This window comes from Salvelinus namaycush, chromosome 32, assembly GCF_016432855.1.
Source record: "Salvelinus namaycush isolate Seneca chromosome 32, SaNama_1.0, whole genome shotgun sequence".
Taxonomy (NCBI): Eukaryota; Metazoa; Chordata; class Actinopteri; order Salmoniformes; family Salmonidae; genus Salvelinus; species Salvelinus namaycush.
Window position 1 is genome coordinate 14,027,151 of NC_052338.1, and position 23,826 is coordinate 14,050,976.

At 41.7% G+C, this 23,826-nt stretch overlaps 1 protein-coding gene across 1 annotated transcript; it reads right to left on the reverse strand.

Annotated features, from left to right (window-relative positions):
* Nucleotides 1–1,275: 1,275 nt before the first annotated feature.
* Nucleotides 1,276–22,235, reverse strand: LOC120027348 (potassium voltage-gated channel subfamily G member 2-like). The gene is made up of 4 exons (XM_038972264.1): nucleotides 21,813–22,235; nucleotides 15,786–16,091; nucleotides 15,045–15,630; nucleotides 1,276–2,610 (listed from the first exon to the last, which is right to left on the reverse strand). The coding sequence occupies exons 2-4, from the start codon at nucleotides 15,977–15,979 to the stop codon at nucleotides 1,789–1,791; spliced, it is 1,602 nt and encodes a 533-aa protein (XP_038828192.1). The 5' UTR covers nucleotides 15,980–16,091; nucleotides 21,813–22,235; the 3' UTR covers nucleotides 1,276–1,788.
* Between the last annotated feature and the right edge of the window lie 1,591 nt (nucleotides 22,236–23,826).

Genomic DNA, 23,826 nt, shown 5'->3' on the forward strand with positions numbered 1-23,826 from the left:
TCAGTCCAGCCTCTCTCAGCCTATTGCGTACAGTCTGAGCACTGATGGAGGGATTGTGCGTTCCTGGTGTAACTCGGGCAGTTGTTGTTGCTATCCTGTACCTGTCCCGCAGGTGTGATGTTCAGATGTACCGATCCTGTGCAGGTGTTGTTACAAGTGGTCTGACACTGCGAGGACAATCAGCTGTCCGTCCTGTCTCCCTGTAGCGCTATCTCAGAGTACGGACATTGCAATTTATTGCCCTGGCCACATCTGCAGTCCTCATGCCTCCTTGCAGCATGCCTAAGGCACGTTCACGCAGATGAGCAGGGACCCTGGGCATCTTTCTTTTGGTGTTTTTCAGAGTCAGTAGAAAGGCCTCTTTAGTGTGCTAAGTTTTCATAACTGTGACCTTAATTGCCTACCGTTTGTAAGCTGTTAGTGTCTTAACGACCGTTCCACAGGTGCATGTTCATTAATTGTTTATGGTTCATTGAAAACAGTTTGTGGAAACAGGAAACAGTTTACAATGAAGATCTGTGAAGTTATTTGGATTTTTACTAATTATCTTTGAAAGACAGGGTCCTGAAAAAGGGACGTTTCTTTTTTTGCTGAGTTTATAAAGTGTAAATAGCATAATTTTTCATAAAGTCAGTATCTTCCAAAACTGAGATTTGAGAGACATAGGGAAGCGGTTACATCCCTAGATCCATTGGCTATTTGAGCGTTGGGTTTAGATTTCACATTTGCCCACCAACACAGGATGGTAACGCCTAGCTCTTAAACTCTAGAAGGCATTCTGCCTTCTCCCTACAGTTTCCAGCCATTAGCTTCGCCCACGACTGGCTCATGTGAACTACAATTCCGACGCGATGTTTTAACGTTTAGAAACGTCAATAATCATCGCTTGCGATACAGCTTTCAAAACATATGGCCGTTATCTTTCACCAGCGAGCAAAAATATACATTTACTGTAGCAGTTTTGCACAGATCCATACAGCTATGGGTGCCTCCATCCAATGAAACCACTTCCGCTACACTTCCCAAGTTACGCTTACACACACCGGTGTTTGGTGCATGCTAGATAGCTAACAAAACTGCCCTATGCAAAACTGCCCTATCCATCCAATGACTCTTGCGTGTAATGTAAACATGCCTGAAAGCAGAACCATTTATTAGTCAGAGGAGATGTGAAACTGGAGGGAAACGTAACAGAATCATGGGCTGAAATTCATTCTATAAAGTTGTGTAGAAACATACATTACATCAGCCGAGGTCATAGTTTCCTTACATTTATTAAAATATGCAGATCCTGAGTCTAGATAGAAGCAAACTAAGCATTCAGAAATCTGTAAAATGTGTTTATAGTCAATCTTTCTTATTGCAATCTTTCTTATCCTAAATATATACCAACATTATAATATTTGAATGAAAGGTGTTTTTCCTCTAAAATAATATCTTTACCATACTGAATATTTGTGAGAGAGAAGCTTTCTCCCCATGTTGTGTTGTAGGGCTCTTCTCCTGGGTGAAATGTCCTTTGACCACAGAGAACTTGTCTTTTTATCTTCTGGTCAGCTCTTCACCAATAATGTCAGCAAAAATACTTTTGCAGCTGTCTTATAAAATCTTAGAAACTCTATTGACGTCTGATGGACAGAGCTATGAGGATCACAAACGTCGGAGCTCCTTTTCTTCTTAAGCTCGAGAAAAACATCCAATCCCTGTTTAGAGTCCTCTAGCTTTAGTAGTCCTCTAGCTTTAGTAGAGCACTGCACAACCTCAGGCTCTCACATTGCACACACACACTCAGTCTTGAGTCTGCATGGCCCTCCTCTGTGACGCAATGGCGATGGACTTCTTGCGTAATGCGGAGGCGGCGGCCTCAGTGATGCCATGATAACTGTCGGTCTCGGCCGAGTCCTCGCTGTTCTGAGACTTGGTGGAGTCCTGGAAGTCTGGTTTCTGTCTCAGCGTTCTGTTCTGCTCCTCCTTCAGCTCCAGGTAGGACCGAGAGAATGTGTGGAAGATGGAGGTGACGGGGAACGCCATCAGGAGGATCCCACTGAGGATGCTACTGAGCGCCACCACCTGACCCGGGATGCTCCGCGGCACCATATCCCCGTACCCCACCGTTGTCATGGAGATCACCGCCCACCAGTAGGTGCCAGGGATGCTGGTGAAGTCATACTTGGCGCCCATCTCGCTCTCCGCCAGGAACACCAGAGGGGAGAAAAGTGCCATGGCAACACACAGGAAGAGGAGGAGCAGGCCGAACTCACGGGTGCAGCGTCGGACCGTCAGGCCTAAGGTCTGCAGCCCCAGGGAGTGGCGCGCCAGACGCATCACGTAGAAGATCCTCAGGGCCCGGAGTACCCGCAGCACCAGGCCCACCTTCTCCAGGTAGTTGTTCCCGCCGCTGGGCTTCTCCCCTCCCTCAGACAGAGAGTCTACGATCAGGGTGATGTAGTAGGGCAGGATGGCCACCACGTCGATGATGTTGAGAGGCGTCTTCAGGAACACACACTTACTCGGCGTCTGGATGAAGCGCAGCAGGAACTCCAGAGAGAACCAGGCCACACACACCGTCTCCAGGACAAAGATATTGTAGCACCTCTGAGAACACTCACCCTGGAAGACAGAGGAAACCGTGTTAAGAAAAACACAGTGGAGGAGAGAGAACAGTGTTAAGGGTTTAAAAAGTGTTGTTGAAAAAGTTAAGGGGTAAAAGTGTTAAGGTGAGCAACAATTATAATGCAAGATATTGTTAGGAAAGGACAATACATTCACTATTATAAAACACTATGGACAACTGTCTCCTAAATCACACAAGTCAGTTGTTCCTATCTGGCTCGAAGGACCAGTTCAAGAGCCACCAGTGGTGCCAAACTCCTCTACACCAGCGTGGGGGGGCTGGGGAGAAGAGGAGAGGGAGGGTGCCAGAGCAGTGATTGAGGGAGAGCTGGAGAGGGTTTTGTACTCTGATGGAGCAGCACACAAAAAAATCTGAATGTCCCTGTTAGTTGATTGGGATCAACAGGAAAAGAGATCCGTTTCTTGATCAAACAGCCAGAGGGAGATGTCAATTTGTCTTCCTTTGTATTATAAAATACACAGGCAGTCTGTCGGCAGTACTTTACATGATTTATAAAGGTAAGAGGAGAGGCTTTGATGATTCATTGAGGTTGAACACTGACTGAGGAAACACTATTTCCTTCCTTTAATTGACAAGACAGTTGGGCTATACAGTACAATGTACAACTCTTTTAGACAAACCACCCTGGTAGCAATATCTGGTCATACATAACAGAATCTTTGTGCCCAAGATATAAATGACTGGTGTCCATCCACACCAGTAATCTCTCTCTCTCCATTAAGTGAAAATGATTTCCTTCCTGGGATCAGCAGGGACAAAGCTAAAGCCAACTGTGACTACATTATAAATATATTATAAATACTTTCATTTACTTCTGACATGCTGAAATATCCTTACTTCCTGTAGCGTAATACATTTTCCGTCTGCTCTAAATTGGTCCATAAATATTATATAACTGTAATTACATGTGATTATGAAAACAGGCCCAGAAGGAGAACTGGGAGAAAGGGGGAGAAGGGGGTGGATGCGTAAAGCCATCTATAATTATTTATGTTTTATAAAAGAAATAACCCAAGCTGTTGGTCCTCCTTTCATTGCACTCTCACTCTGGGAAACCTAGCTACGCTTCATTAACATGTTTAAGAACAAGTGAGCATAAAATAATGTCTTAATTACTTTTGCCAACTTTTTGTGACTTTCCTCTAGTTTCCTTCCGTTTCATTATATATTCTACCAAATTACTCCTTGAATGTTATTAGGGAACATGTGTCTTTGAGCAGCGGTTGAGCTCTAACCTGTTAGAGAATCATCACTTGTGAATAAGATGCAAGAGGTGGTTAAAAGCCAATCCAGTGTATCCTTGGAAACATACAACATGGCATAGTGAGGAGGGAGAGTAAGAACAGAGCTGGGGGACCATTTAGATTCACATTATTCTAGGAAATATAATTTCATTAAAGCAAATCTGTGTATCTGAAAGGCTTAGAAGGCAGAACAGAAATAAACATTTCAGAAAACAACCTTTCTTCCATGTTTACTAATTCAGACAACATGCAACCACGTCACTATGCTTGGTTATTCACAGAGCACAATAATAAACCCACTGGCACAGACGTCTGGTTGAGTTATCAACTAACGTGAATTCAACATGAAGTTAACAAAGGATGCCACCATGTGATTGGATTTAGGTTCAAAGTTGGGTAAAAAAGAAAAAAAAGAGGAAATTCCCTTGAGTTGATGACTTTTGTAAATCCAATCAATTTTCCACGTTGATTCAATGTCATCACATTGATTTTTTTGTTGTTGTTAAAATGACGTGGAAACAATGTTGATTCAACCAGTTTTTTCCCAGTGGGAAGTGTGTGTGTGCACACGTGTAAAACATATTTACAATTTGTGTTAATATACTGTAACTAGGATGATAAAATGTCAATTATTTGTCACATGTAATTCCAGTTAATTGATCTTTTCCAGTCAGCTCAACCTTTTCCTGTTTGTTTTAATGTTAGACTGAGTGGAATCCCTCTGGGCACACCACGTCATTTCAACATGGATAATTGGGTAATATTTGGTGGAGACGATCAATGACTACAGCCTATATTCACCCACTCAAAAAAGTCAGCTAAAAGTTAGTTGAATTTCCAATGTGTTATCACTATGCTTTCAACCATTTAAAAGCACAGCAAAGTTTAAATGGGAATGCAATGTCAGATATTTTGTTTATTTATACAACAGATGAATGTGTTAACACTTTGCTTCATTTAATAGCAGAACCAAATGACCTGGATTGCATTTGAGATTACATTAAAAAGAATATGGTGCAAGTGATTAATGCCATTCGAGAATTTGCGCAGATTATAAAAGCAATTGTGAAGATCTCCACAGACCTAAGACGACCTATGCATGCTATCTTGAAGATGCACGCTTTATAGGATTACATAAGAAGGAATTTAAAGTTACAGTAACCTCAATGTGGTCATGGATGCATTACTCATTTTAAGGTTGAATGTTACATTCGTATGTAAGTTGACTTTACCTTTAGGCTATTTACTGTGTTATAAAAGTAATATTGAAGTGTGTTTGGTTGACAATGTAAATATCAACATTTAAAAGGAAATGTATCTACTACTTGGATAGTTCCATCTGTACCACTGGCTTAATCCCATTCTTTAACTTTTATTTTTGGTTGAGTTGCAGACATGAATCCAACAAATATTTTGTTAACTTGACGACAAGTTAATAGGATATTTATTGTATTTCAAAAGTGATTGACGTCTCCATTTAAACAAAAAATCTAAGTTAAAAAATAGGGCTAAATCAAACCAAACTTTAAATACACTTTAAATAATGTTTAATTTGATTTAGTCCTATTCTAGAACTATTAGTCCTATTCTTGAACTATTAGTCCTATTCTTGAACTATTTTTGGTTAAGATGTAGATGTGAATCCAACATATCAATTATTCATTTGTAGACAAACTCCTTCAAAATGTTGATATTTGATTGCGTTGACAACCAAACAATTCAATATTACTAAATATCATAACCCTTTGAAATCAACCAGCTTGAAGCCCTAGGCCTAAGTATTGTCTATTTTTAGTTGAACTCTGGGTTAAATTGAAACAATAGCTGTTGATGACTTTGCAAATGCTATAACTAGTATAATTGATGATAATGATGTATTAAGTATGGTTACATTTCATTTGCTGTGTTAAACCTACCCTTTGGAATGACTTTGATAGCAACAGTGAATCTATTTAGTTTTAAGTGGGGATCTCATTAATTATTCTCATGATAGCACAGTCAGTGACAAAATCATATCTAAGCAGGGCTGGGCTTGGTTAAAAGCCTGGATGGGAGACAAAAGGTAGATGTAGATAGATCAATTCTCCAGTAGGTGGTGCTGCCCAGCCTATTGTTATTTTTTCTGATACTGGATATAATATTGAAGATCTGATGTTGTTTTAAAGACACAAGTGCAACAGAGAAACCGTGTATAAAATATGTTGACATTTCAAAATGGGAAAGCTGTTCTGAATGTGGCAGTGGTATCTAGTGGAAATCGCTCTGTCATTTCCCTTATTGAAAAAATGTTAACACTGTTCGCTCAATTTCAGACTATAGGCTGACACTTGGTAGTACATGTAGACTGTGGGCTGACACACCTAGTCGTATACAGTGCCTTCAGAAAGTATTCACATCCCGAGACTTTCCCACATTTTGTTGTGTTATAGCCTGAATTTAAAATGGATTAAATGTATATTTTGTCACTGGCCTACAAATTAATAAATGAAAAGCTGAAATGTCTTGAGTCAGTAAGTATTCAACTCATGTGTTATAGCAAGCATAATTAACTTCACGATTAAAAATGTGCTTAACAAGTCACATAACTTGCATGGACTCACTCTGTGTGCAATAATAGGGTTTAACATGATTTTTGAATGACTACGTTGTCTCTGTACCCCACACATACAATTATCTGTAAGGTAAATAATGACTCAACCACAAAGACCAGGGAGGTTTTGCAATGCCTCACAAAGAAGGGCACCTATTGATAAGGTAAACAAACAAAAAAAATATTTGGATGGTGTGACAATACACCCAGTCACTACAAAGATACAGACATCCTTCCTAACTCAGTTGCCTGAGAGGAAGGAAACATCTCAGGGATTTCACCACGAGGCCAACGGTGACTTTAAAACAGTTACATAGTTTAATGGCTGTGGAAAACTGAGGATGGATCAACAACATTGTAGTTAATCCACAATACTAACCTAAATGACAGAGTGAATAGAAGGAGACCTGAATAGAATAAAACTATTCCAAAACATGCATCCTGTTTGCAAAAAGGCACTAAAGTTATACTGCAAAAAACATGGCAAAGCCAATAACTTTTTGTTCTGAATACAAAGTGTTATGTTTGGGGCAAATACAACACAACACATCACTGAGCACCACTATCCATATTTTCAAGCATAGTGGTGATGGCATCATGTTATGGTTATGCTTGTAAATCGTTAAAGACTGGGGAGTTTTTTAGAATAACAAAGAAAGTGAATGGAGCTCAGCACAGACAAAATCTTAGAGGAAAACCTGGTTCAGTCTGCTCTCCACCAGACACTGGGAGATGAATTCACCTTTCAGCAAGACAATAACCTAAAACACAAGGCCAAATCTACACTGGAGTTGCTTACCAAGATGACAGTGAATGTTGGCAGAGTTACAGTTTTGACTTAAATCTACTTGAAAATCTATGGCAAGACCTGAAAATGGTTGTCTAGCAACGATCAACAACCAATTGGACAGAGTTTGAAGAATTTTTTAAAGAATAAAATGGGCAAATGTTGCACAATCCAGGTGTGGAAAACTCTTAGAGACTTACCAAGAAAGACTCATAGCTGCAATTGCTGCCAAAAGGGTTTCTACAAAGTATTGGCTCGGGGGTGTGAATATTTAATTTAAATATGTCGGTATTTAATTTTCAATACATTTGCACAAAAAAAAAGAAACATGTTTTCACTTTGTCATTATGGGGTATTGTGTATAGATGGGTGAGAAAGAAAATGTATTTAATCAATTTTGAATTCAGGCTGTAACAACAAAATGTGGAATAAGTCAAGGGGTATGAATACTTTCTGATGGCACTGTATGTTAATACTGATTTTAGATTTAAATAGCAGAGAAGATAAACCTGGTAGTATATGTAGACTGTTGGCTGACACACCTGGTAGTATATGTAGACTGTTGGCTGACACACCTGGTAGTATATGTAGACTGTTGGCTGACACACCTGGTAGTATATGTAGACTGTTGGCTGACACACCTGGTAGTATATGTAGACTGTTGGCTGACACACCTGGTAGCATTTGTACTGTGGGCTGACACACCTGGTAGTATATGTAGACTGTTGGCTGACACACCTGGTAGTATATGTAGACTGTTGGCTGACACACCTGGTAGTATATGTAGACTGTTGGCTGACACACCTGGTAGTATATGTAGACTGTTGGCTGACACACCTGGTAGTATATGTAGACTGTTGGCTGACACACCTGGTAGCATTTGTACTGTGGGCTGACACACCTGGTAGTATATGTAGACTGTTGGCTGACACACCTGGTAGTATATGTAGACTGTTGGCTGACACACCTGGTAGTATTTGTACTGTGGGCTGACACACCTGGTAGCATATGTACTGTGGGCTGACACACCTGGTAGTATATGTAGACTGTTGGCTGACACACCTGGTAGTATATGTAGACTGTTGGCTGACACACCTGGTAGTATTTGTACTGTTGGCTGACACACCTGGTAGTATTTGTACTGTGGGCTGACACACCTGGTAGCATATGTACTGTGGGCTGACACACCTGGTAGTATATGTAGACTGTTGGCTGACACTGTGTGCGTGTGTGAGAGAAATTGCTTGAGGCTAGATGGCCTCAGGATCCTGGTGTATGATTAGAGCAGAGAGAGATAGTAGCCATCTCACTGCAGTGTTTGGTTTTCACCAGACATAAATGGGACCCATCTCGTCCAAAAAGTTGACTCAAGTTTGCCAAAAAGCACCTGGATAATAATCAAGACTCTTGGAAGAATGTTCCATGGACAGATAAGTCAAAAGTATAACTTTTTGGATGACATGAGTCCCATTATGCCTGGCGAAAACCAAACACTGCATTCCATAGTATGAACCTTATACGAACGGTTAAGCATGGTTGTGGTAGTGTGATGGTTTGGGGATGTTTTGCTGCCTCAGGACCTGGACGACTTGCGTTAATAGAAGGAACCATGCATTCTGCTCTGCATCAGAGAATTCTACAGGAGAATGTCAGGCCATCTGTCTGAGCTGAAGCTGAAGTGCAGCTGGATCATGCAGCAAGACAATGATCCAAAACATACAATCAAGTTTACATGAAAATGGCTAAAAAGCAATACATTTGAAGTTTTGGAATGGCCTAGTCAAAGTCCAGACCTAATCCCAATTGAAATGTAGAAGGACTTGAAACGAGCAGTTCATGCTTGAAAAATCTGCAAATAATTTTTCTTCACGGCACTGTATGCAAGAGAGGAGACAGAGTAGCTGAGTGAGGGAACAAGCAAGAATTTTAATAATTCAAAACTAAAGTATCCCAAAGTCTCTTGAGGAGGATTCAGAGTAAAGAATATGAGTTATTAGTATTCCATTTACGAACAGAAAAGCAACAATTCAAGGCAGAACCATTTAAAGATTTAAAGTAATTTCCCCTTGTTCTCTTTCACCTGTAAAGATGGTAACCTGAAAGCTCAGCTCTCCATTAAATCAGCTAGAGATCTCCCCAGTTATTTATCAGAGAGATGAAAAAGGATAAAACAAGTCCTACATTTCTACAGACGTTGACATTGATGAAATTGACATCCCAATTCTACTACTCTGAGGAAATAACTCTGAGGACACATTACATAGAGGACACACACAGTTTTTAATCCTCTATTCATCCAGATAGAGACATAAGCAGACCCATAAAACTCTGTGTCTGTGTGTGTGTGTGTGTGTGTGTGTGTGTGTGTGTGTGTGTGTGTGTCTGTGTGTGTGTGTGTGTGTGTGTGTGTGTGTGTGTGTGTGTGTGTGTGTGTGTGTGTGCGCGTGCGCGTGTGTGTGTGTGCATGAGGCTGTTATGTGGCCCCGAATCACTCTCAGAGCTATATTAGAACAGACAAGCTAAGTGCTTTAAAATCACCATTATCACCTTGGATTTGTCCTCTGACGCTTTTACACAAACCACAACATTGTTTCTGTTTTAATGGATCCACACCTGCACACAGGCAAAGGGATGTAAAAGTTAGAGCCTAACTGGAGACAGGAAGCAAGGGTTGTCAGAACATCTCTGAGCAGGTGAGACAAGCCTGTCCTCTGGACGGAGGAACAAGCTAAATTCCTGAACAGAATTTAACATTTAACATGGTTGAGGATGCCAGTTCTTAGTGTAAGACTACAAATGTACAGTTGAAGTCAGAAGTTTACATACACCTTAGCCAAATAAACTGAGTTTAAATGTTTCACAACTCCTGACATTTAATCCTCGTAACAATTCCCTGTGTTAGGTCAGTTAGGATCACCACTTTATTTTAAGAATGTGAAATGTCAGAATAATAGTAGAGAGAATGATTTATTTCAGCTTTTATTTCTTTCATCACATTCCCAGTGGGTCAGAAGTTTACATACTCAATTAGTATTTGGTAGTATTTCCTTTACATTTTTTAACTTGGGATAAACGTTTCGGGTAGCCTTCCACAAGCTTCCCACAATAAGTTGGGTGAATTTCTGCACATTCCTCCTGACAGAGCTGGTGTAACTGAGTCAGGTTTGTAGGCCTCCTTGCCGCACACACTTTTTCAGTTCTGCCCACACATTTTCTATACGATTGAGGTCAGGGCTTTGTGATGGCCACTCCAATACCTTGACTTTGTTGTCCTTAAGCCATTTTGCCACAACTTTGGAAGTATGCTTGGGGTCATTGTCCATTTGGAAGACCCATTTGCAACCAAGCTTTAACTTCCTGATTGATGTCTTGAGATGTTGCTTCAATATATCCACATAATTCTCCTTCCTCATGTTGCCATCTATTTTGTGAAGTGCACCAGTCCCTCCTGCAGCAAAGCACTCCCACAACATGATGCTCCCACCCCGTGCTTCACGGTTGGGATGGTGTTCTTCGGCTTGCAAGCCTCCCCCTTTTTCCTCCAAACCTAACGATGGTCATTATGGCCAAACAGTTCTATTTTTGTTTCATTCATCTTGCATTACTCATCTCATATGTATATAGTGTATCTTAGTCCGTTCCGCTCTGACATCGCTCGTCCATACATGTATATAGTCTTAATTCATTCCTACTTAGATTTGTGCGTATTGGGTATATGTTGTGTAATTTGTTTGATATTACTTATTAGATATTACTGCAATGTCTGCTAGAAGTATTTTGCTACACCCGCAATGACATCGGATAAAATTGGATTTGAACTAGCTAACCATCCTTGTAGTTAGCTCTCTAACCATCCTCGTAGTTAGCTCTCTAACCCTCCTCGTAGTTAGCTCTCTAACCATCCTTGTAGCTACTGTAGCGTGTTACCCTTACAAAAAAAGATAGCATTTTTGAAACTGCAGTGATTGCAGCATACTGCAGTTATACTGCACTCTGACTGCAATTTGTTTTGTAAGGGTAACCCTCCTTGTAGCTACTGTAACTAGCTAACCCTCTATGTTGCTAGCTCACTAATCCTCCTTGTAGCTACTGTAGCTTGCAATCCCTCTTTGTAGCTACTGTAACTAGCTAACCCTCCTTGTAGTTAGCTCTCTAACCCTCCTGGTAGCTACTGTAGTGCGATAACCCTCATAGTTACAGTAGCTCGCTAACCCTCCTTGTACTCCGATTGATTTCCCCTTTGAAGATACAGCACTTCCTCAGTCCCCTCACCCCCTCACTCCATCGTTCTTTCACCCCGACGTGGAGGTCTCTTTGATAGTGGGAGAAGCCTGCAGAGGTTCTCTTTAATCATTTTAAAGCTTTTTTGATGTCATTCAGGAGGTTGTCTGTTTATTCCACCACAAAGACACTCCAGCAGAAACCCTGAGGTCTCAGAGGCACAACTACTAGTTCTGAAAATCACAGAAAAGATTATGATATAATTACTTCATATACTGCAGTTACTTAACTCTCAGGCCTCCAGTGTAACTGATGCAATAGCATTAAGTGGCCAATGGCCAATTTCTAACCCCTATGCGACCCCCAAGAGGACAATCTCTGGCTCAATGTGCCTTCAGAAAGTATTCACACCCCTTGGCCTCTCGTCACTGGCCTACACATAATACCCCATAATTTCAAAGTGGAATTATGTTTTTAGACAATTTTACAAGTTAATTAAAAATTATAGGCTGAAATGTCTCGAGTCAATAAGTATTCAACCCCTTTGTTATGGAAAACCTATAAGTTCAGGAGTAAAAATGTGCTTAACAGGACACAAATTGCACGGAATTGCAATAATAATGTTTAACATGATTTTTAATGACACATACAATTATCAGTGAATTTCAAACAGAACCACAAAGACCAGGTTTTCCAATCCCTCACAAAGAATGGCACCTATTTGCAATAATTATGTGATTCTGCCATCTACTGTGCAGGTGGACAATAAAGATCCCCAAATTAAATAATTTAAGGTTAAAAAAAAGAAGATAGATATACACATTGCAGAATAATAGTGAAGACATCAAAATTATGAAATAACACATATGGAATCATGTAGTAACCAAAAAAAGTGTTCAACAAATCAAAATATATTTTATATTTGAGATTATTCAAAGTAACCACCCTTTGCCTTGATGACAACGTATTAAAAAATTCCAAAATAAATGGAAATATCACATTTACATAAGTATTCAGACCCTTTACTCAGTACTTTGTTGAAGCAACCTTTGGCAGCAATTACAGCCTCGAGTCTTCTTGGGTATGACGCTACAAGCTTGGCACACCTGTATTTGCGGAGTTTCAAGCTCTGTCAGGTTGGATGGGGAGTGTCGCTGCACAGATATTTTCAGGTCTCTCCACAGATGTTCGATTGGGTTCAAGTCCGGGTTCTGGCTGGGCCACTCAAGGACATTCAGAGACTTGTCCCGAAGCCACTCCTGAAAAGAAATCCAGCACCTTCTTCACCATCCTCATGACTTCAATAGGGTTTCTCAAATCAAATGTTATTTGTCACATGCGCGTATACAACCCTTACCTAAATTTTCTTAACTGCATTGTTGGTTAAGAAAATATTTACTAAAAACTAAAGGAAAACATAACTTTGAAAATAAGTAACACTAAAAAATAATAATAATAAGAAGAAGAAGGCTACATTATATACAGGGGGTACTGGTACCAAGTCAATGTGCGGGGGTACAGGTTAGTCAAGGTCATTTGTACATGTAGGGTAGGGGTAAAGTGACTATGCATAGATGATAAACAGTGAGTAGCAACAGTGTAAAAACAAAGGGGGGGGTGTCAATGTAAATAGTCTGGGTGGCCATTTGATTTATTGTTCAGCAGTCTCATGGCTTGGGGGTAGAAGCTGTTTAGAAGCCTCTTGGACCTAGACTTGGCGCTCCTGTACCGCTTGCCGTGTGGTAGCAGAGAGAACAGTCTATGACTTGGGTGACTGGAGTCTTTGACATTTTTTGGGGCCTTCCTCTGACACCACCTAGTATATAGGTCCTGGATGGCAGGAAGCTTGGCCCCAGTGATGTACTGGGCCGTACGCACTACCCTCTGTACCGCCTTACGGTCCGATGCTGAGCAGTTGCCATACCAGGCGGTGATGCAACCGGTCAGGATGCTCTCGATGGTGCAGCTGTAGAACTTTGAGTATATTTTTATTTAACTAGGCAAGTCAGTTAAGAACAAATTCTTATAAATAATAACCAAAAGGCCTACCAAAAGGCCTCCTGCGGGGACGGGGGCTGGGTTTAAACATTTTTAAAATATAGGACAAAAACACACATCACGACGAGACACCACAACACTACATAAGAGACCCAAGACAACATAGCATGACAGCAACACATGACAACACAGCATGGTAGCAACACAACAACAACATGGTAGAAACACAACATGGTAGCAGCACAATACATGGTACAAACATTATTGGGCACAGACAACAGCACAAAGGGCAAGTAATGTAAATCAATGTAAATGGGGGCATGTTCGGCCCTCCTTTTCCTGTAGTCCACGATCATCTCCTTTGTCTTGTTCACGTTGAGGGAACAAGGTCACTGCCAGGTCTCTGACCTCTTCTCTATAGGCTGTCTCATCGTTGTCGGTGATCAGGCCTACCACCGTTGTGTCATCAGCAAACTTAATGATGGTGTTGGAGTCATGCTTGTCCACGCAGTCGTGGGTGAACAGGGAGTACAGAAGTGGACTAAGCACGCACCCCTGAGGGGCCCCCGTGTTGAGGATCAGCGTGGCAGATTTGTTGTTGCCTACCCGTACCACCTGGGGGTTGGCCCGTCAGGAAGTCCAGGATCCAGTTGCAGAGGGAGGTGTTAAGTCCCAGGGTCCTTAGCTTAGTGATGAGCTTCGTGGGCTTATCCTTGTCCAAAAAACGCATTTCAACAAGGAACGACTCATTTTCAACAACAATTTTTTGCCCTTTTTGTTCAATTCTTGGGCTTCATTGTTATCTACTCATCTTTTTCACCTACTGTGCTTGACTCACTTTCAGCTTCAAACAACACTTCTGCTTCAGCCATCTCAACCTCTCCTCCATCAAAGATTCATCTCCACAGAGAACGAGCCACCCTGCCCAAACTCCTTTCCCCACAGCTGTAATCGCTGCCAAAGGTGATTCTAACATCTATTGACTCAAGGGTATGAATACTTATGTAAATGAGATTTCTGTATTTCATTTTCAATGCATTTGATAAATGTTCTAAAAATATGTTTTCACTTTGTCATTATGGGGTATTGTGTGTATATGGGTGAGAAAAACCCCCATCTATATTTCATCCATTTTGAATTCAGGCTGTAACAACAAAATGTGGAATAAGTCAAGGGGTATGAATACTTTCTGAAGGCAATGTTAATTACTAAGACCATGTTAATTACTAAGACCATAAGAGCAAGACCAGAGTGCAGCAGCAGTGACCTGGCAAAGGGAATAATCTGGTATTCATGTAATTGAAGTTGTAGCGGTCGTCCCTGACAACATCCCTGAGCCATCACACTACCTCTGTGATGATGAGTTACTATCAGAGGGAAGACTCACTATGCGGAGGTTGTCCCTCAAACATCATCCGACTAACAGCAGAATGCAGATATGGATGTACCCAGAGTTTTTCCAGGTCTGTAACTCGGTCAGGTCAAACCCCTGGCCCAATATATAACCCAACTGAGTGTGACCCGGAAGTAAAAGCCTGTGAGCAGAGAATAAACAGGAAGTGAACTCACCCTCTCCTCCTCCTCCCTGAAGTCAGGCATGGTACTGATGCAGAGTGTTACCGCGGTGATGGCCACAAACACCACCGACAGAAAGGCAAAGATCTTCCCAGGAAGTCCAGATTGAGGGTTCTCCACCATGTCGTGAAGCCTGCGCATACACCCCGCCATGCGGCTCTCCTCCTCCTCCCCCCCCGCCCCGGAGTGCACAAGCCCATCCTCACAGCTCTGGGGGGTCAGGGTGGTGGTGAGCTCTGCTTCCTCCTCCTCCATCCTCAGCTGCTCCTTGAGCTCCTCCTGTCTGATGCGTAGCTTCCTGAGGCAGCACCACTCCAGCCTGGTGTCCTCCAGGCCCCAGTAGACAAGCTCCTCCTGGAAGGACAGGGCACACATCTCCCTCAGCAGTCGGAGCCGCCCTGCCGCCAGGAACGTCACAATGGTGCGGAACGCAGATGGGCTGCGGTCAAAGAAGAACTCCTGGCGCCCGTCGTCGTAGTCGTCACACACCTTCATGATCTCGTCCAATGAGCTGCAGCTCCTCAGCCGGCCCAGCCGCGTCAGAGGGAACTCCTCCAGAACGGACCAGGGGATACGGTACCTGATGGGAGAGGAAAACATATGTTTCTGTCCTCGGTTTATATGCCTTTTAAACCTTGCACCAGAGGCCTCCTGAGTAGCGCAGCGGTCTAAGGCACTGCATCGCATTGATTATTGAGTTGAACACGCCAACTCCTGATTCTGTGGATACGGTACCTGATCCCGCCTACATTGATGACGGCTGACTGGTCGTTCTCCTCCTGCGCCTCATTGGGCCTCCGCAGCAGTCGCTGCCGTTTAAAGAACACACCCTTCTTAGTGACCACCTCCTGCTGGTTCTCCAGGGGGAAGTGGAAGGGCGTAAACTCTTTTTCCGTGCTGCCCGCTAGGAAGGCCACCTCCTGGTACATCCCTGCTGCTCCTCTGGGGGACCCTGGTTGGGAAGAGAGGGGTGGGGGGGGGATGTTTCACTGGCCGACTGGGTTGGCAGGGACCTCACCCATCCAGGAGCAGGGCTGGTCTCTGTGGAAACAAAGCAGAGGAAAGAATGTTCTGTTTTTTTTTAGACGAACTCAACAGGTTTATTGGGACAAATTTGGTCAGAATAACAAGGTTAAGCAGTTTCTAAATCACTCTTCATGCTCCCTCTCTCTCATCACACCCCAACAAGTCTTACATCAGCAGAAACCCTGATGCAGAGAGAGGAATTGGTTAAGTTGTTGTGGTATTTAATGTCGCTGAGGCCCTAAATGAGGTGCTTCTTTTTCAAGTATTGTTTATCAAGGTTCACTAAATTACAATAAATACAGACCAATTAACTACGGAATTTCGACAAAGAAAATAACTAACAGGTTGGCTATACCGGAGTAAAACTTCCTGTGATTCATCTTTCATGGGCCATTGACTTTGTTACAACAACAGAAAAAGGGCAATTAATTCTGCAGCAATAATATCTTGATTTAATCTTCTTCTTCCAATATATATTTTTAAGTTAGTATAACCACAGCTTCAAGCAAAGGAACAAACCCCTAAGATGTGGCACTTTCTAAGGGCACCTTCCAGTCTTAAAACTGACATAATGCAGCTCTGCGTAGCGACGGTTAAATGATTCATACCAAGCCAAATGAGATCACAGTGAACTACTATCAGCCACAATACTCCTCTTCATGATGCAGCATTACACTCTAAAACTTGTATCAGTTTCAATTAAGAGAAGTCATTCACAAGAGTGATCAGTGGTCTAATGTACTGCATCTTAGTGCAAGAGACGTCACTACAGTCCCTGGTTCGAAGTCAGTATGCATCACATCCGGCCGTGATTGGGAGACCCATAGGGCGGCCCAGCGTCGTCCGGGTTTGGCTGGGGTAGGCCGTCATTTTAAATAAAAATTTGTTCTTAACTGACTTGCCTAGTTAAATAAAATGTCAAATTAAAAACAGGACACTGTGGCTGTTGGTGGATAAGAGGAAAACATGACGAAATCTTCGAGAAATTATAGAATGTATATGTCCTTCATCAAACCCTAATCTCTCGTGTCCAATAATACAAGTCCACTCCAAAGTCTCCAGAGACCAGAGTGCTTTGATGAGGTATTGATTTATTGTGATGTGTTTTACATTATGTTGCTGCAGATGGGTGAAAACATTTCAGTCCGGTCTACTGCAACTAAAGTAGAGCGCTGAAAGACGCTAGCCTAATGACAGAGATGACAGCCTAACGAGCTAGGGAGGAGACTTCAAACAGACGACAATGATTTTACCTACCTGTTACTCGTATGCATGAAAGACAACTGCAGATTTAGGAAACCTAAAAAAAACAAGGTTGAGCCAGGAGTATCCATCGCCTGCTGATTAAACACAGTAAAACGTGTCAGTGCACTCCAGTGCCTGGCTCGATTGGCTCAGTAATGCTCCTTTCATACTGATGTGACAACCAAGGGGAAAATAAACTCCAGAAAAAATGTCACATCTTCTGCTGAAGCCTTGTGTTCTAATGTATTTACCGCATTCTCTTTGGTTTATTTTACAATGTACAAAAGGGGGCACAAAAATAGGGATGGATCCAAGGTCAAGTGCAGATAATTGAGTGTTTTTCCTATGGTGCGTATGTCCAGGGTTGGGTAGGTTACTTTCTAAATGTAATCCGATAGTTACTATACCTAACAAAAATATAAACGCAACAATTTCAACAATTTTACTGAGTTACAGTTCATATAAGGAAATCAGTCAATTGAAATAAATAAATTAGGCCCTAATCTATGTATTTCACATGACTGGGCAGGGGCAGAGCCAGGCCTAGCCAATCAGAATGAGTTTTGCCACAAAAAGGCTTTATTACAGACAGAAATACTTTTCAGTTACATCAGCTGTCCGGGTGGCTGATCTCAGATGATCCCGCAGGTGAAGAAGCCGGATGTAGAGTTCCTGGGCTGACATGGTTACACATGGTCTGCAGTTGTGAGGGTGGTTGGATGTACTGCCAAATTCCCTAAAACGAAGTTTGAAGTGGCTTATGGTAGAGAAATGAACATTAAATTCTCTGGCAACAGCTCTGGTGGACATTCCTGCAGTCAGCATGCCAACTGCATGCTCCCTCAAAACATGAGACACTTATGGCATTGTGTTGTGTGACAAAACTGCACATTTTAGAGTGGCCTTTTATTGTCCCCAGCACAAGGTGCACCTGTGTAATGATCATGCTGTTTAATCAGCTTCTTGATATTCCACACCTGTCAGCTGGATGGATTATCTTGACAAAGGAGAAATGCTCACTAACAGGGATGTAAACAAATTTGTGCACAACATTTGAGAGAAATAAGCTTTTTGCACGTATGAAACATTTCTGGGATCTTTTATTTCAGATCATGAAACCTACACTTTATTAAAAAAAGATTGGTGTTTCCAATGACATAATCTGTGTGCATCGTGTGATTTTGACCAATTGTGAGTAGGCATGGCCTACTAATTGGTTGATGTCTTTGGAAACGCTTACCTTCATATTTTTTACTACAAAACATAGAAATGCACCATTTTCACATATGTTCATGTTTGGGTGATGCTGGAGATGAATATGAAGTTGAACAATTTGGAAATTTCCCTTTAGAAGAAAACAACCCATCAAGCACATTTGGTGTCATAATAGTGGTCTCTGACTTGTGGTCTGACTCACTCAAGTGGAACAAACACACATTTACACCTTTTTTCAATGCTGAATTGAATGTCATCGACAAAACAGAAAGGTGTCAATGTATTTTTGTTTCTGCAAACATCCTACACATCAGATGTCATTGGTTAGCATGACATCTGTCTCTGGGGGCTCAGGTCCATAAACGCACAGAACACCACCCCTGAGAGGAGGTGACATAACACCCAGGAGACCTAGAGGGCACCATACAGTGCCATCATTTACAATCACTAACAGCTGTAGGATCTTAAATTTGATCACTTTTATTGCTGAGAATTTTCCAGCTCCACAGGAAATGCAGATGAGCTTTGTGATTTACATAAATTCACTGAAAACCCACACAATTATATTAACAGTATTGCACTTTTCATGTAGCCTACTTTTGACCAGCTAACAGCCTAACCACTGATCAAACAACATTATGGACTAAACGTTAAAATCCTGTTGCTGCAGGATTATTTTTGCTACGACAATACTGGTCAAATTAAGATCCTACATCTGTATGATGGCCCACGTAATCATACATATAGGGCCTTTGACTAGTTGTCAACATAATGAATGCTGAGACAGTAGCCTGGTCCCAGATCCGTTTGTGCCGTCTTGCTGGAAAACAGAGGATAGTACAATGCTTGGTCCTACATACAGGACTGCTGAGAGATATGACTTCAAACTATAGGTAGCCTCTCTCCAGTAGTGCTCACCAGTGGTGACCGCTGGAGGGACTACACTATCCTTCTAAAAAAAAAAAAAAAGGTCCTGTGTAGTCTCTGTAGTAGGATATTGTATCATAGCATTATGTCTACTCTACATATCCTGCCATACTAGAGTGATGTGGGCTTCCAGTTTAATCTGTGATAATGTCTAACAGTGCTCGGATGGTTTGGGGATGAAGACAATATCCATATTTGAATGAGAACTTTTATCTGCTGAGAACAGAGCATGGCTGCTGCGCTGCCCTTTCAGTCATGGCTGTTGTAACATTGTGGAATTGATTCTTCCCTTCTTGCTGCTGCTGGTGTGTTTGACTGAACTACTGAAACATGGAAGCATAGTCCTGCTTCACTGACCACTTTCATAAATACATATTTCATTACCATAAACATTCTGAAAGCCCAAAGATGGGTTCATGAAAATCGTCCGGACTTTATTTAACTAGGCATGTCAGTTAAGAACAAATTCTTATTTTCAACGGCTAGGTAATTGTGACCTATTTATGCAGCCCTTTAATGAAAGCAATTATAAACTACACCAGGGAAAAGTAACAACAAAAAGGCAGATGAAGGTAGCCCTAATCTAGAGGTATTCTGAAATGTGACGTGTATCCGATTTGAGCCATCTAGTGGACCAATACTCGGAACAGTCCTGACCAACAGTCCTGACCAACAGTCCTGACCAACAGTCCTGACCAACAGTCGCGGGACCTTGGCAAGGATCAGGACTGTTGGTCAGGACTGTTCCGAGTATTGGTCCACTAGATGGCTCAAATCTGATATCCCATGCGTCAAGCTGCATGTGAAGCTGGAGAACGTGGATGTAAAAAGCATAGGATAGTTCATCCTTACAGCCGTAGATGGGAGATATACTTTCAAGGTGGAGAGGAGGATGACAACATCAAAATAGGACATTGTAACAGAAAATAGCCATTTAGGGAGGGATTCATGCCCAATAAGGAAGACACAACAGCTCCTGTAAAAAGAGCTTGATGGTCTATTCAAACAGAAAGGCATGAAATCTTACTAAGGTTGGGTCATTTTTTTATTAAAAGTGCTGTACTTTGTTAATTTGCAAAGGGCTTTAGAGAAAATGCAAGGTACAGTATCAGATAAATAGCCTCAAGGTAGAGACTTAGAGGCTGTTTGATGCCCACTGAAATGTACAGTAGAGCACTTGTTTCTGTACAGGCATCGGTATGAGAAGTCCATCCACAATAACACTCTCTATTCTTCCATACATTTGCATCTTTACACAACCACACAAGGCAGTGGTTGCTTTTCTATTGTTAGAACATGATTTATGCAATGTATGTGGTCTATAGTGGCTGTATCATGTCCTTCATGTAGTTTGGAAATAGTGCAGCTACAATGTCCAAGACACATTTCCCCCCTGAGGGCAATAATGTTTCTCTCGCCTTTAGAATTTGTCTCGAAGATAATTATTTCTCCCTGCATGTCCTCAGATATTACATGTCTGTGTGTGGTTCCAGGACATATAGGAGAAATGGGAGAATACTGTCATGTGTAGCAGCATCAACCTCCCCAACCCCCAGTCCATATCCCTATACCTCCACCCTAACCAACCCCCAGTCCAGTCCACACATCAACAAGTGAATGAAATGTGGGAGGAATGCATAGACCTATATATAGAGATTCCATACAGGCAGTAAAAGGAGAGCCATTTGAGAGGGTAGGAGCTGTTTTAAAAGGGTGTATAACCCATTGACTTGTATGGAACTCAATCACAGTCCATGATAGGTTCAAGAAAGAGCTTAGCTGAGAAGGTAGTCTACTGAATTCTACAATAGAAACCTTTTGTTTAATACAAGTATAGCCCCATTTGTTTTGGGGTTATACAATTATTGATTATTGTCAATCAGAACGCTTGCACTGAGCCAAGACGGCCAAAAATCCAATATTCAAAGGTTCAAAAGCCTATATTTGAAATAAATCACCTATAGATTAATCTTATCTAGGAGACAACTTTAAACCTGGCTCTGTCAGATTTTGCACATCTTGCAAAAAAGAACCAGCTGCCATAGCCTACAGTGCTTTAGGATATGAGAGAGACACCGTTGGACAAGTAGTTCATAGTAAGGGAAGGTTTCAAATGCATCACAATTTCTTCCACACAGCATACATCGTGAATTAACATTCGCCTAGCCAGTTTATATGGATGGACATTAGAGCATAGACTCATTTGTGACAATAGCCGTCTAACCTAAGTGCGCCGCGCACTCCAACATTTAGAAAAATGTTATGGCTACTATGTAATAAATGCTGAATAAATATTTTTCAAAGTCTCTGTACAAACATTGAAATACCATTCATTATTACCACACCTACCCGCTGTGTTCGGCTTGTGTCCATCGGCAGAGAACTTCCCCACATTTCGATATCAGTTATGAAAGCGCATATTGGTCAACATGAAATACATGCTCCAATCGACTCCGTCCTCCGTATAAATTATCCTAACATGGTAATTGACTTTATACCAGGTGCACTCAATCCCAGGTAACGTCACGTGCTTTACTTCCGAATCATATGGAGCAAGTTTGAAGGTTCGGTAAACTTGCTGCGCACCCGCATTAGCAAGATCAAGGGGAGAATCAAAATACTGAAAACTACTTTGATTGTTTTAAGTCGAATGAACTGCAATAATTGCAAAGGAATCCGTCCAAATTCAACAAAATAGACTCACGAGAGAACAGTTGGAAAAGACACCGCGGATTTGAGAAGAGCCCAGCGTGAATGACTGGGTGTTGCGGCTCTGTGAGAACTCCAATTTGAGGGCTCTGCTCTGACTGTCTAGGATGCCGACAGAGACTACTCCGCTCACGCGCAAAATCGCGCTGTGCGGGTTGTGCCATGCTCTGCTTCTTCCTCGAATTTAATCCTGCTTCCAACAGCCATTTCAAGTAGCTCACACTGTGATTGCAGAAGAAGAAAAAAATCACGAGGCATACACATGTTTAAATGCGCACAAATGAATGTATGCGCATAAATAAAACATAGGTTACACATAATTTGAGTTTGGAATTTTCTTTGTGTTATAAAAGATCGACGGGATAAACACAGCTAGGACTACTACAATGACGCTACTGCATTATTACATGGTTATAGCCTCCTCTCGTTTTCCTATGATGGTGTAGGGCCTACCATAGGCTGTGGTGTAGGCCTATGAAAGAAATGATTTCAGAGTGATTGTGCATACAATGTATGGAAAGTGAAAGATGAGGGGACGTAAAGGAAGACTAGGCAGTTGGTCCTTCTTGATTGACTGGTGTGATGATAGGTGTCTCATTTATAAAGCAGGTAGCAGCCAGGCACAGCAATGCATCATTTGTCTGTTCATTTCAGTGCTAGTGTCTGTCACAACATATATCAATACTATAGGACCCATCTGCGTCACAAGGCTGTAATTGCTTCATGTGTTTGAATGAAGAAACAAAGCAAACGTGGTAATGATAACATCACTAATGAGGGTCTGATGGAAGGACCTCTATAGATGAACAGCCTAGTAACAGATGTAACAGATTACATTAGGCCCACTACAATTCTAATGTTTACATTGATACTGTTATTCACCAGCACACCACTGACTGGAATGAACAATTGCCACAGTCAGTTGGTGACTGGATTGAGTTCGCCTCTCAAGTAATATTACGGTAAATACAAATATAGCAAAAGAGAGTTGGGGCCAGGAGTTTTTCCTAACCAGGTGACCCAGGTAAAACTCTGGACCATAGTTATGATGAGGTCTAACTATGAGAGCCTGAGCATTGGTACCATTCACTGTAAAGTCACCAGTCAGCAGGTGACAGGTCCTAGACCCTCACCTAGACCCTCATCTCTAGAGGAGGAGTCTGTCCTACCATTCAGTCATGATTAAAAGTGCCAACTAGCTGTCATCGCTATGCCATATCAATGACACAAAAGCCTTTGTGAGTGAAGGATGCCTCAGGTTATGATGTGATTCAGCTTCACCTGAGGATGTGAGCCCCAGTGTAATAATTTGTTGTGGAAAAAGTTCATTGGATTTTCTACATTGTGAGGGACATCTCAAAGTCTCATCCCAAAGAAAACACCCCTCAGAAGTCTCCAGCAAGAGATAATATGTATTTAGAAAAGATCTGGAGCAAATGACTCCTGTTGTCTAGGCTAAAGGTCATTCATCTCCATTCCTTCTCTCATAATGTCCCTCAGACATTAAAATGTCTCTTTAACTTCATGGTGATAGAGAAAGAAAGAGTAAGAAAGTTCCAGAGATTGTTCCCTAAAATAAAAGTTTGTTTGGTTTTTACCTTGGCTCGAATTGCTGAGAGAGAGCTGACTGGTGGATGAGATTAGCCTTGAACTA